The 14,614-nt window shown below is 39.0% G+C and overlaps 1 protein-coding gene and 1 long non-coding RNA gene across 12 annotated transcripts in view; one reads left to right on the forward strand and one right to left on the reverse strand.

The window, feature by feature from the left end:
- Positions 1-4,321: 4,321 nt before the first annotated feature.
- Positions 4,322-13,548, forward strand: LOC311429693. Its single transcript, XR_014688347.1, has 2 exons — positions 4,322-5,350; positions 6,051-13,548. It is a non-coding gene; the product is annotated as an uncharacterized lncRNA (long non-coding RNA).
- SCUBE1 (signal peptide, CUB domain and EGF like domain containing 1) overlaps positions 12,052-14,614 on the reverse strand; it is a 277,291-nt gene continuing 274,728 nt past the window's right edge. For all 11 annotated transcript variants that reach the window (XM_084505749.1, XM_084505757.1, XM_084505748.1 and 8 more), the window contains 2 exons: positions 14,368-14,447; positions 12,052-13,190 (listed from right to left, as the gene is read on the reverse strand). In XM_084505749.1, the coding sequence (XP_084361875.1) occupies positions 13,038-13,190; positions 14,368-14,447 (233 nt within the window). In that variant the 3' untranslated portion in view covers positions 12,052-13,037. The remainder of the gene's footprint in view (positions 13,191-14,367; positions 14,448-14,614) is intronic.

A 14,614-nucleotide genomic window follows, 5' to 3' on the forward strand; every position in this document is an offset into this window, starting at 1 on the left:
CTGATTCCAGTGCTGCTCCTGCTGGCAGCACAAAACCACACTGGGAGGGGTGCCCTACAGCCCTGCAAGTGAAAGGCAGGGGCTAGAAGTAGGAATGTAGGGCCAGGAGTGGGTCAGGAAAGACCCAGATTCATGGAGATCAATCATAAGAGAATTAATGTCAACAGCACATTGAAAAAATTCTTCTTTGCCCATCTTGTGTAGCCTGACTGATGTTCTCTGTCAAATAACTACCTAGCACAGTAGTCCCTCTCTTTACATGATGAAAGAGCTATCAGGAGGCAGGTCTGTATGTTACAGTTGTGACAGCTTGGTCAGGCACAGAGGGTATAAAGAGATGAAAATTGATGCCTGCATACTGTAACGATACACCGCCATTCTGCAGCTGAAGATCTAGCACAATACCTAGGTTGGATATTTGAATAGTAAATGCAGGCAAATCTTCCTCTTTGCCTGAGATGGTCTGCTCCACTGTGTGCTGTGTTCCCATGCTTTCACAGCACAAAGCTTTTACTAGGATGTCACTAGGAACACCTACCTGACTAAACAACAGAAGCTTGAAAAGTAGCTGTATTCCTGCCATGCTTCTCTAAGTTTGTGGATGTTTTTGCTAATATTGTGGTTTGGAGAAAAAAAAAAAAAAAAAAAAAAAAAAAAAAAAAAAAAAAAAGTCTGTGCTGGTAATCTTGCACTAACACTGTAAAATGTGGGAACTAGATCACTTACCAGTCCTCACGTGGATCTTGCTTACCACAAAAGCTCCCAAAGCCACCCTTCCCTCACCTCTGGCTCCACTATATACTCAGTACAGGATGGTATATTATGTATGCACATACCATCATACAGTTCTACAGAGCCTACATCATGTATGCCAAGTTACAAGACTTGTTTTTTTTGCATAGCTTTTGCTCAGTACACCAGATGTTATCTCAAGTAGGCAATGTTTACTACTGCTGATTTGAAGTAGTTGCTTGTTTACTACTGCCAGGTGACTTTATGAAAATGAGAAAGTTCCCAGAAAATAAAATCATTTTTATAGTTAAGTCAACCTTTTTTTTTTTTTTTTTTTTTTTTTTTAATTACCTGAAAAACAGTAAGTCTTTTCCCCTAAACAAACCAAGTAAGAAAAGTAGGATATATTTTCATTTCTTTGTTCAGTAGAGCCACATTGAACATGCCCTGTCCAGAGGCAACAGAATGTGATCCTGCTTCAACCTGAGGTTTATGTATTTCTTGTCTTCACCAAGTGGGGGCAGGTGCTTTCTCACTGCTTCTTTGCACTTCCATCTCACTTTGGGTAGGAGTTCTGGCTGCTGGACAGCTGAGCTGTCTGTGGTTCCAGGCTGTTTGGGTGAGTTTGCAGATCTGGGGGAAGGCTAAAAACATTGCTGATGTTATATATGGAGTGGTAATTCGTGTTGAGAAAATGGTTGATATTAATAAAGAAGGGGGAGATTTGGGAGTGTGGCCATGGGGGTCGGCAAGCCCCATCATTAATGATAACATCAGACTCTTAATGATGAGGCCATCAGGGATGTAAAAGAGTTTAGAGGGAACAAAGAGGGGTGATTCAGGAGACTCCATGCAGTCTTGGGTTGCTTGTTCTCCAGCCATTAAGGAATGGAAGTTTCTGGGTGCCTGCTGTTGCTGGGCAAAGTTGTTTGACCAATGAAAAGTTGTTTTGAAAAGGACTGCTGTGGAGAGAAGGGTATAAGATGGGAACCTTGAGATGAACCTCTGTCCTTGAGATGAAAAAATGCAACACGATATAACGAAGTTACGTCATCAAGAAAGAAGTAGAAAGAAGGAATGAATAGGGACAGGCTAGCAGAACAGGGACCAGGATGGGAACAGCACTTTGATTGCCTCATGAAGATAGGTTCGGCCAAACTCAGCAAACTGCTCAGAGAAGCTCATACAGAAAGTCACTGGAAACAGGCGCACAGGAGCTGGAGAGAAGCTCAAGCTGAGAGAAGAGGACCTGAGCACACAACTGCCTCTTGCTGGTAAGCAGTTGTGCATTATGGGGAATCATACGTCCTTAGGAACAAGGACTGTCCTGGTAACCTTACAGCTTATTCTCCTTATTAACAATCAGACAGTTTATGATCCTGAAACAAGGGACCAAATTGAGGTCAAGGTGTGGGACTCTGCAACTAAAAACGCCAAGGTTGCAGTGGGATTGCTCTGCACCTGGCGAGCAATCTCTGAGGCCTTAAAGAGCCATGTGGGGCCACAGTCAGACACGTGTGGCTTGCCAGATAGTGAGGGAGCTGCGGGCTCCTTTACTGATCCGACTGCTACGCCATCGGCCCCTCTGCTGCCACAGCCATTGAAGGCTTTTGCTGCTATGCCCCCTGTTGACCTGGACGTGCCTTTTGACCCAGGCCTATTGGCCTTGAAAACAAGATGGATATGCTTTTCTTCAATCCGGGAAGAACTGGATGCATAAGGCCCAAAGACTGAGTTGTTGGTCAAATAACTGGGAGAGACCCAACAGCCAGACTGAGAATAGCTGTATGGAAACAATTCTGTATTGCCATCAGAGAAAGGGAAAAACTCAAGGAGAAAGCAGGAGAGAAAACAGGAGGCCCTCTTTGAAATGCGGTAGTTGAAACATTTGAGATTGAAACAGGGTATGGGGATGTGAATGCCTGGATAGAATGGGTCAAATATACTGTCCAGAGTCTCAACCATAGCTACTGCTATGCTTTTGCTTCGAGATGACCGATTGCCCAGATAGTGCCCTTCCCCGGGGGGTGGACTGAAGACTCACAAGGGATGTGATGTATGATTGCATTGTACCAAGAAAAGACTGCCTGGGGAAATGAGGCCTGTAAGTCTCTCTTTGCTGTTCCTTGCATGATAGCAATATCAGGGCTCCCCCTGCATTCTCTACAGCTATAGGTAACCATACAGCTTGCTTCTCATGGCAGGGTGTGAATGCTACCTGGCATCTGGGAGAATTTGCCTTGTGCTACCAAGGACTTGATGGGAAACTGCTCAAGACTTGAGATCCCCAGGGCAGATCTCTGGTGGTACTGTGGAGGGAAGATCTTACGGTCCACCCTACCATCTAACTGGGGAGGCACTTGTGCACTTGTTCAATTACCTATACCCTTCACCCTGGTGTTATAAATGAAGTCTCAACTCAATCTTAATTTAGTAATATTCATAAAAGAAATATTTATAAAAGGTATAAAAGGCAAGTAAACAGCGCTGGGTGTGTGGGGAGTCTACGCTCCACCAACACGCACACAGAAACATCAAACATTCTAAATATACAGAACATAGCTGTTACATACTAAACCAGAGTATGCCTATACAATCAGAAAAGGTAACAAACAATCCTTTAAGTTCCATGACTTACTAAACTCGAGTATGCCTATGCACGTGTACAATCAGAACAGGTAACAATCCTTTAAGTTCCACGACTTAACAGTCTCCATTTTCCATTCCTTTTCCTGATTACAAACAAGTCTCCATTTTCTATTCCTTTTGAACAATATGTCTTGCTTTAAGTTGTCAAGCAACCTATAGCTGTAGAGAATGCAGGGGGAGCCCTGATATTGCTATCATGCAAGGAACAGCAAAGAGAGACTTACAGGCCTCATTTCCCCAGGCAGTCTTTTCTTGGTACAATGCAATCATACATCACATCCCTTGTGAGTCTTCAGTCCACCCCCCGGGGAAGGGCACTATCTGGGCAATCGGTCATCTCGAAGCAAAAGCATAGCAGTAGCTATGGTTGAGACTCTGGACAGTATATTTGACCCATTCTATCCAGGCATTCACATCCCCATACCCTGTTTCAATCTCAAATGTTTCAACTACCGCATTTCAAAGAGGGCCTCCTGTTTTCTCTCCTGCTTTCTCCTTGAGTTTTTCCCTTTCTCTGATGGCAATACAGAATTGTTTCCATACAGCTATTCTCAGTCTGGCTGTTGGGTCTCTCCCAGTTATTTGACCAACAACTCGGTCTTTGGTCCTTATGCATCCAGTTCTTCCCGGATTGAAGAAAAGCATATCCATCTTGTTTTCAAGGCCAATAGGCCTGGGTCAAAAGGCACGTCCAGGTCAACAGGGGGCATAGCAGCAAAAGCCTTCAATGGCTGTGGCAGCAGAGGGGCCGATGGCGTAGCAGTCGGATCAGTAAAGGAGCCCGCAGCTCCCTCACTATCTGGCAAGCCACACGTGTCTGACTGTGGCCCCACATGGCTCTTTAAGGCCTCAGAGATTGCTCGCCAGGTGCAGAGCAATCCCACTGCAACCTTGGCATTTTTAGTTGCAGAGTCCCACACCTTGACCTCAATTTGGTCCCTTGTTTCAGGATCATAAACTGTCTGATTGTTAATAAGGAGAATAAGCTGTAAGGTTACCAGGACAGTCCTTGTTCCTAAGGACGTATGATTCCCCATAATGCACAACTGCTTACCAGCAAGAGGCAGTTGTGTGCTCAGGTCCTCTTCTCTCAGCTTGAGCTTCTCTCCAGCTCCTGTGCGCCTGTTTTCAGTGACTTTCTGTATGAGCTTCTCTGAGCAGTTTGCTGAGTTTGGCCAAACCTATCTTCATGAGGCAATCAAAGTGCTTGTTCCCGTCGTGGTCTCCATTCTGCCAGCCTGTTCCTCTTCACTTCTTTTTCCTGCTTCTTTATTGATGTAACTTCATCGTGTTGCCTTTTTCTTCTTTTTATCTTGAGGGCAGGCTCCCCTCTTATACCTTTCTCTCCACAGCAGTTCTCTTCAAAACAACTTTTCATTGGTCAATCAACTTTGAATGTAACAGCAACAGCAAACACCCAGAAACATCAATGCCTTAACCAGCTGGAGAACAAGAGAACCATCTGGAGAACAAGAAACCCCAGACTGCATGGAGTCTCCTGAATCACCCTTCTTTGTTCCCTCTAAACTCTTTTATATTCCTGATGGCCTCGTCGTTAAGAGTCTAATGTTATCTCAACCATGGGGCTTTCCAACCCCCATGGCCACATTCCCAAATCTCCCCCTTCTTTATTAATATCAACCATTTTCTCAACACAAATTACCACTCCATGTATAACAGAGCCACCACCCTACTCAGATAAGATGATGATATTAGAGGAGATGGAAAGCAAAGAAAGTGAAGAAGAGGAAGATATCTACCAAATTACACCTTAAGAGAAAAGTTTTGCAAAAATCAAGTTTATAAAGAAGAAAAGAGGGGGATTGTGGGAATGTTTTTTTTTTGCTGAGTTACATTGTTTAGAGCAAAGGAATGTAGTATTGAGATATGCTTGCAGTGATAAAACTTGGCAGACTGTGAGAAACACTCCGTAGCCAATAACTTAGGCTCAGGAGAGGATCTCAGTGAAGTAGTAATTTATTCGCGATTGCAATGGCGGGCACCCCACAAGCAGGAGAGAGCGCACTTACTAGTTCCAAAACACAGTTTATATACCTTTTAATGGCAGGACCCTCCCCTGTTTCCCCACTGAGTGGGTAATCCAGGTTCACAATCTATCTGATGCTTCACAAACAATGCATGGCCTTCAGTAGCCGGCCTGTTAAATTTCAATTTCCTTTTGCCATTTTTACTGTTTGAAGTGGTAATGTTTCTTCACTTATCTGACTTGACTTAACACCGTGATTTTCACCTAATTGTCCTAAGGAGTCTGGTTGTCTGCATTTTACATGGTCACCTGCTTAAGCTTTCTTATCACTGTAAGCATATCTCAATACCATATTCCTTCCTTCTAAACAATGTAACTCTGCAAAAACAACATTTCTATTCCTACAAGACTACCTTGTAAAATGCAGACAACCAGAACCCTTAGAGAAATTAGGGAGAAATCACCGTGTAAGAAACATTACCACCACAAAGAGTATAAAATTAAAAGAAAAAAAAAAAAAAAAAAAAAAGACTTATAACAGGCTGGCACCTGAAAGCATTGTCTGTGAAGCACTGGATAGATTGTGAACCTGGATTACCCCAGTCAATGGGGAAACAGAGAAGGGCCCCAGTCCTGGTGCTCGAGGAAAAAAAGTATATAAACTGTGTTATGGAACTAGTAGGTGCGCTCTTCTGTTTGTGGGGCGTCTGCCATTGCAATTGCAAATAAATTACTACTTCACTGATGTGATAAATTAGTAGGGGTTTGTTCATTGTCCTTGAGAATTTAAAGAATCTACTGAGGAGATAAGGTTTCACAACTCACGGCATTGTAACATGGGGACAAAGCAAGACATCCTGTTTTGCCCCCACCTGAACACAAGCACAACGCATGATCACTGGAGGAAGAATAACGACCCCCAACAACAGACTGCGCAGTCTCAGGACAGGTCTCGACAAGTCGACAAGTCAACAGGTCTCGACAAGTCGACAAATCGACAGGTCTCGACAGGTCTCGACAAGTCTCGACAAGCCGGAACTTCAATGCTATAAAACAGCAACACTGGAAAGGGGAAGTTGCGTGCCGTGGTGGAGCGGAGACTCCCCAGCCGCCCAGCGCTGTTTTGCTTGTGTCTGCTTACTTGATTAATAAAATAATTTCAATAGACCAGTAAATTGTGTGGTCTAACTTATAACAACTGAGATCCTCCCTTGAGCCTAAGTCATTGGCTACAGAGTGTTTCTCACACACCTTAATGACAATTTGCACTTCCTGAACTGCAAAAGATTATTTAAATAATTTTAACTGAGCTACTGATGTCACTACAGAGACTCTACTTTCCACTTTTTCTATTTTCTTCTTGCTTTGCATAACTGTCCTTGAAGTCTGTTTGGAAGGAACTCATTGTTCCAGCACTCATGTGCTCCAGTTGTTTGATAAAAAATAAAAAGCTCTCTGTTGCATAAAGATGCAAATTAGACTGAAATATATAAATCTTATCAAAAAGATGATTTCTCTTCTGATGGTTGTTTATAATACGCTGGTGTGTGGTACATATACCTCGTATACCTTTTACACATACGTGAATAAAATGGCAGGTGAAGATACCTTTTTCCATTTAATGTTTATTATGAAAGTGATTTTAACAAATTTTTTATTACATGCTTCATTTTGAGCTTTGACATAGAAAACAAAGCTATTAATATACAGAGGAAAAAGGAAATGTATTTTATTATAAGGTACATTTACAACAACATTTTCTACTACAAATCTGACAGTAGTGTTAAAATATTGGTAAAGCTTAGATCACTGTATTTTAGTTTCTAAGTATCAAATTTTGTACAGTTATTCACTGTCTTTGCTCTAAACTACCACGGTGCATTTCATACAGGAATAGCTGTTTATACATAATTTACATTGATAATAAAGCTTAGAAGTCCCAGCAGCATCTACAAGGGCTTAGTTCAAAATGTCACTCATGACCAGTGATTTAGACATAGCAAATGGGTACAGAAATCAATATTATGCATCCAGGTATTTTTCTCAAAATCTAGTCTACTAGAAATTCCTGCTTAATAGATGATGGATACGATCATATTGAACTTAATGTAGGTAAAAATCCCACAGATCTCAGTGACAATTTTGCCTAAAAATGCTCATGATCTCATCCGGTATGTTATTTTATCACTTCCATTGCTACCTATGAGCGCAGAGATACCATACCTTTCCTTGTCTTTATGCTATATTTGGTGATAATCATTTGAATTCCCTTTTATTTCTGAATTTCATGTTGTTTCTTACTCTAGTAAGAACTAGCACTAACTTTAAAATACATATTCTTTATGTGATGTGAAAATGGCAAGCACTTCAGAATGACACTTGATAGTCAATTCTGTGAAAATCAGCAGGTTAAGTTGCCCCAGAAATTTTTTCTTTGATGCCAGTGAGACTGCAGAAATAAGAAAAGCAGTAGTCTGGAAGGATGTATCTGGCTACTGACCACATGCCAGTGTTGTGTAAGTACCTTTTAAATCATCTGTTAAGTATCTGCTGCTGTCAATGCAAATTAGTGGCCTTTCTAAGGTATAAAACATAGAAAACAATATTTACAAAATAATTTTAATTAAAAAAGTAATAAAAACAAACTAAAAAGATATTTTCACAATCATTAAAATAAAGTTTATTTAAGCAAAGCCACTTCTTTTCCTAAATATTGAGAAATTCAGCTAAAGTTGAATTGCAGTTGTTTGTAGATCTTTAGAATTTACCTCACCTTTCTGAATACTGATGGTTTAAATTATTACATCTAAAGGTACTTCTGTACATTTTACTCTTGTATATTACATATTACTTTTATAGATTAAAAAGTTTAGTGATGAAACAGAATAAATAAATGAAATAACAAACTGGAATTGTATATATTCAGATACTTAGATAACTTTTTTTTTTTTTTTTTTTACTTTAAGATTTTTTTCCCAGTTTGTTGCTATTCAGATGAAAAGTGTTAGAATAAAACACACGACTTCTCTTTGAATTCAAGTCTGATACCAAGGAATAAGTTTATATTACCTTACAGAAATTGATTTCCCTTCTTCCATAAATTCTTAAGGGAGACAATTTTTTTTTTCTTCCCTGCAAGTGCTTAAAACAGTGTCTCATCCTAGAAAACTATTTTATTAATGTCTTAAAGTATTGAGAGTCTATAGAACCTCTCCAGTTACTACCATTCCTGTCAAAGAGTGGTTTTAAATTATGGAAAAAAATGCAACTACTCGAAATCATGACACAAGTACACATAACAGCATGTTGCTCATTACCATCATGCAGAAAAGGGGAAACCCAGACCCCTGAGGTGGCTGAGGAATTCCCCACTGAGTTCAGTTATTGAGGATTTCACTGCAACTTCGTTTTTTAAGAGAACTCAAAGGTATTTAGAGTCCAGACATGGATGCTGTCACAGACCAGAATCATACCAATGCTTCTGCTCTTGAAGATTAGAACTTGTTATCTACGAGATTAAAACTGGGTTGTTTATGCATAAGACTGATCTGTGAAATTTGAAATTGTTGGACACACAAAGGGGAATGGGGTGAGGTTTGACTTTCTTATTTGAATGTTTAATGCACGTAAGCATGATTCTTGTTCATGTGGCATCATCTGTTCATTCTGCATATAGACAGAGGTCTACAGATTAGCTGTTCTCTTTAAAAAACATATGACAAATCAAAATGCAGACTCTGAAAGCTCTGCAACCAAACCTATCTTTACTTATGTTGGTCTAAAACAACATAAAGCTAAAATTAGCTTACTCTAGTAAGCTTACTTAAAGCTAATGCGAAGCTGATGTATAGGAGGGATTGGTCTAAATCTTCGGTATGTCTAACACACTGTGATTTAACTTTATTGTATGTGGGAGGCACAATAAGGAAATAACTGTCTTTTGAAAAGTCAGTCATCAGGTAAAAATCTAATACATGATAGAGGAAGGAAGGCAGGGCAGGAAAACGGGCTGAAAGAAGACTTTAGTGGCTTTAAATCCAGTTTCAGGGACCTATATCTTCAGGCAGTATAAATCTTACTGTTGCAGGCAAGATGTAGGCAGCAATCTCCTACTAAGCACAGAATCCCAGTGCTCCCTGTACTCAAGTGACACGCGCAAGTACCTTGCTTACAGCAATCACTAGCAAGCACTTTCATGCATGATTTAGGGCTTGATTAGTGACATCTGACTGTTGCAATCTCCCGGATAGCAGCAGGTGTGCAGGCTGTTATTTGGTGGCACATAAGAATGCTTAGGGATGATTCACTACCACCTCGCTAAAAATAAGTGCAGTATTTAAAGCAGGAGGAGAAGCTTAAAATACTAAGTGCTACAGGTGCAGCTTTTAAGGATATAGGCATTTGCAAATTGAAAATAAAAAGCTTGGCTTGTTTGTGATGTGGAATTGGGTGATCACCAATGGACACCTCTTCAGCCTTCCCAGAATAGCACAACTGTGTTATTGAACCTATCCTGGACACAACGTAAAATTCTGCAACAATAGATAGAAGGAGGTATTTATTGAATATGTTTAAATGCACTATTTCACATTTAGGATAAAAGTCAAAAATTTCTGCCATGTGTTAATTCATTCCAGAAAGCTAGTTTTCATAAAGAAGACAGTGTTTCACCTTGTGTGTTTTCTGATTGCTAAATTTATCTAAATCTTTTCCATAGAAAATGACATTCCTTGTTGTTATGCTATTATCATATAGTAGCAATATGTTCTCTAACTTCTTACAGTGAAAACACCCTACACTACATAAACAAATGAAGAGCTCAGCTCACCTTCTCTTTGGTGAATACCAATTTCTGTAACTGTAAATCTAGTATGAAAAATACTTATGTCTTTCTGAAACTGTTAAGATATTCTTGGATAAGGTTTGTCAAAGCATTTTTTACTTTTAGAGTTCATGTAAAAATTATATGCTGTCACAAAAATCAGCTGAAATTGGTTCAGAAGATCCTATATACCACTTGCCATTATTTTTTTTTAATGATAAATTTGGATATTCAATGGTAGTTCTGTGCTGCATGCATTCAAAGTTGGTTCATGAAATCCCTATGTATTTAGAAGCATTTCACTGTATAATTTTGAAGGCTAAATTAATCTCTTTCACTGTTCTCAGCAACACAAATTCTGCATTTGCTACAAAAGTCACTGAGTGCTCTGTCCTGACTGTGGAGTCCATGCCCTCATATGGCTCCAGGGAGCATAAGCTATCACACACATCTGAAGTTGTCTTTCAGGATGAACTAGACAAGACATCGCTTTTGTCTAACATGGTTGTAATTGAGGGTGAGTTGTACCAGAGCAAAACAAGGCTAGTTCTTTCTGTATTCACCTCTCACAGCTATACCAAGGTCCCGGTAACAGTGGCCACAACCAGGACAAGCCTGTGTTGTAGTTGCGATATGGATTCCTCATGCAGATAAGAATGTGGAAAATATTACAGTACTGCCAGTGGTTTATGGACCTTTTAGGGCAGTTACTTTCAGCCCTGATCTAAAGAGGAAGCTAAACAGCCTTTAAAATATAATCTGTATGGAGCTGTTATGTTTGGAAGCAAAGGTTAATATATAAATATAGAGATTAAAGGCAAAGCTCTTCAAAGACCGCAGATCCACAAGTGAGAAAACTGAGTTGTTAGACTAAGTTGAAACCATTTAGGCACAGAAAAAAAAAATAAATCTTCTTCAACAGAAGAGGAAAGAAGGCAAGCAAAAATACAAGATGGCCAAGCAGAAGAAATCAACAAAATATTTAAGGTATCTCTTAGAAATGGCATATTCAACCAGTTGTAGCCAACAGAAAACAACTTTGTAAACTTAAACAGCACTTGCTTGAAGACAAAAGTTAACTGTAACAACACTTAATGTATGTCTTTGAGAGCATCCAAGGGTAATTTAAGTTACAGGGTAGAGATAAAACAAACAAACAAACAAAAAACCAATAAGAAAAAAGTTATAATAGTCTTTTTCTGAAAGGATGTTGGCATGATAATTAATTTATGCATGTCATAAACTTGTAGGATCAGAAAAGAAAATGATACAAAGGAGGAAGAGACTTGAAAATAAAGAGGTTGCTCTCTCACTGAAATTAGCTTCTGTGTCAGGAAACAGAAGGAATAAGGATTTATCATTGTCTTGGCACCCAGGCACCTGTCACTCTGAGGAAGGCCTGACCACAAGGCTAATGCTATTTTGCAGACTACAGTCCTCATGTTTTCTGAGGACTGTGGATGCAAATTTGTGATAAAAGGGAGCATTAGGTCTCTGATGCCTGCAGGGCCTGACCTCCAACTCATCTAACCGGGGTTCAAAACTTTGTTCCCCCCACTGCCCCCTTGGAGCTTGGGCCCATGGCAGAGGTATGTTCCCAGCATTTTTGAGCTGGCAGATCGAGCATTTCCTCCTTAGTAAGCTCCTCACAAGCATGCTGTCCTCAGGAGTAACTCTGCTGGTCTGTGTGTGAGGGGTGCCCAAGAAATAACTGACCCTTTACTGCACAGTAGTTGCTTCTAAATAGATGTTAATTTTCTTGGAATAATATGTTAAAAGAGAACGCCCCAAAGTAAACCATTATCCTGTGTTATAAAACTCCAGAAGGCTTCAGTTTGGTGTTAACGGAAGTGACAAGCACTTGGAGAAGTCATTTAATCGTCTAAGCAAAGTTACAAATAGATGTGAGTAAATAGTGTGTGTGGTAGTAAAGATTTAAGCATGAATAATATTTACAGTAACTAAAGATAACATTAATAATGTACCCACAAATAGAAGTATATATTTATATATTTATATATTGTACTTAATTAGATGCTCTAATAAGGGAAATAAAAACTGAACACTACTACTGTTGCTGTTGTTCCTTTCTCATCTATCCTATTTTAACTGCCTCCAAAGGGACAAACTATTGTGTAGAATTCATTAGCTTAATCCATTTCAACGCTATTGCAAACAGTTGGAAAACCTCTGAAAAAGTTTAGAAGAGGACAGATAAAATGTTAGGATATGGGACTCAATTGTACTTAATTCATAAAACAAAATTAACCATCTGTTTCTTTTTTTTTTTTCCTTTTTTTTTCTTACATTTTGATTTCTACTTGGACAGAGGTTCCACTAAGCCACAAATGAGAAATAATGCAATTTAGATTGTTTTGTTTTCTTCTAAAGATTCAAATATAAACTTCAAGTGCAATTCAAAATCCAAGTATTATTTATACTACATACTCCTTTCTACAACAGAACTTATCGACAGGTAGTTTAATCAGATTTGAACAGATGCCTTATTTGCTTTGCAGAAAACTACTTCTGAATGAAAAATAAAAATATAGAAGGAATATTTTCTACATGATATAGTTTTGAATGGAAAGTGAAGATACAATAGTGCAGACACAAATTTGTATCTTCAACTTAGATGCACTCAGGGATCCACTTTTTTTTTTTTTTTGTAGTAAAAAATCCATTTAGAACATTGGCTTTTAAAAATTATAAAACATTGTAGATATTCTTAAATATACAACTGAAAATAAAGACTGCAAAAAACAGCCTTCAAATTACCAAATGTTTCTACTACGGAGGAGAGATAATATTCAACAAGAATGCAAAATAATCCCAAACTGAATACCACTATTTGTACGGTCGTAGAAATCTGGAAACTTTTGATCGCAGTAGCTTTATAAATGATCTTGGAAACATCTCTTTTGACTCTTGTGCTGTGTACTTGAAATAGTTTTGTGGATGTGCCAGTACATCAAAGAGAGCTTTAATCAGTTTCTTGTCCTACGAGACAGCATACATATTAGATAAAAATACTGTTTGGATTTTTTTTCTGTACATCTTTTAAAATTAATGAACAACAATCCTTTTTTTCTTTTTGCAAAACTGGACTCTGGGTAAAGGAATATAAGGAAAGTACTTAATGTTGTGTGGAATTTTACACTGATGAATCTGTCTACTGTGCCTTTTCTTTTTTCTTTTCTTTTTTTTTTTTTTTTTCAGTTAGTGTTCCTGGAAGGTACAGAATTGAGTGGGTAGCAGCTGGGTTAACCACAAACTGGCTGTAGAAGATTGCATTAGCACTGCAAGCTACCTGTGGCTGCTCTTCCAGACTCTTTAAAGCAGTTGCTCAGGGCCTTCCCTCCATAAGGGTAAGAGAAGGCTGGTCTCCAGCAACATTTATCTCTTTAAAGACCTTTTGCACTTTGGTAAAACCTTGATTCAGAGAATCAGCTGAGCCTGTGCCCGAGTCTCTCAGCACAGGAGTTGAAACCTGAGTGACCTCCAAACTTCAGTCAGTGAATACTTGCAGGGTTGGAGCAGGGATGGCCAGGAGAGCTGGCTGTTAATCAGCTCCTCTCCTTCTAAACTACACATTTAGCACGCTGAATTTGGCCTTCTGTTTTTTCCTTAAAAAAAAATAAATTTTCATTAACTAGTTGTTATAGGTGGCAACCCAGCCCAGCAGCCTTTCCCCACAATTCTCTCCAATTTGTTGCTTATATCATTTGAAAATCATTTCATGGACAGCCTGCAATGCTATATTATGGCTGTACCTTGTGAAGGCAGGACAAAAGTTTAGGTAGATACATTTTTTAATGCACAGGAAATTCTAACTTAATGACTCATTTAAACAAATTTTAGACTGAGGCTGAAGAAGACTCTTCAAACAATAGTTTTTTTATTCTTTTTTGAGTAATTATTCTAATATACAATCATGGTAGCATATATTTCATTTAGATCCTGATTCAGCAGAGGATGTAGATGAGCTCAGCCCAGCTGAGCTACTGATTTTGTTACTACAAATACCAGCATAAACCTCAGAAGATGGATAATTTCATTTGGGGTCACATGTAAACTTCAAATATTATGATCCTACCAGGGTAGTGAGAGCTATGTTGGTAAAGTATTTAGTGAAATGAATCCTTGGCTAGCCTCAGCTAAAGCAGAATTTTAGTACCTTTAGAATTTCTTGATGATTTTCTGATGCATATAATCTTCCATCTCGAACAATATCTTCTATTAGTTGTTGGTAATCCTCTGAAAAATAAACATCAGTGAGCGACTGTTTGTGACATCCTATGGGTGGATAATAGCCAGACAAACACTGATTAACTAGACTTTCTCTTCAATGCAGAGCTGAGAAATTAAGTATCCAGTTCTTTATTCAGTGTCTCTCATCCTGCTGTAGTCCTACCTAATTAAAA

Source organism: Aythya ferina (assembly GCF_964211825.1).
Source record: "Aythya ferina genome assembly, chromosome: 1".
Classification (NCBI taxonomy): Eukaryota; Metazoa; Chordata; class Aves; order Anseriformes; family Anatidae; genus Aythya; species Aythya ferina.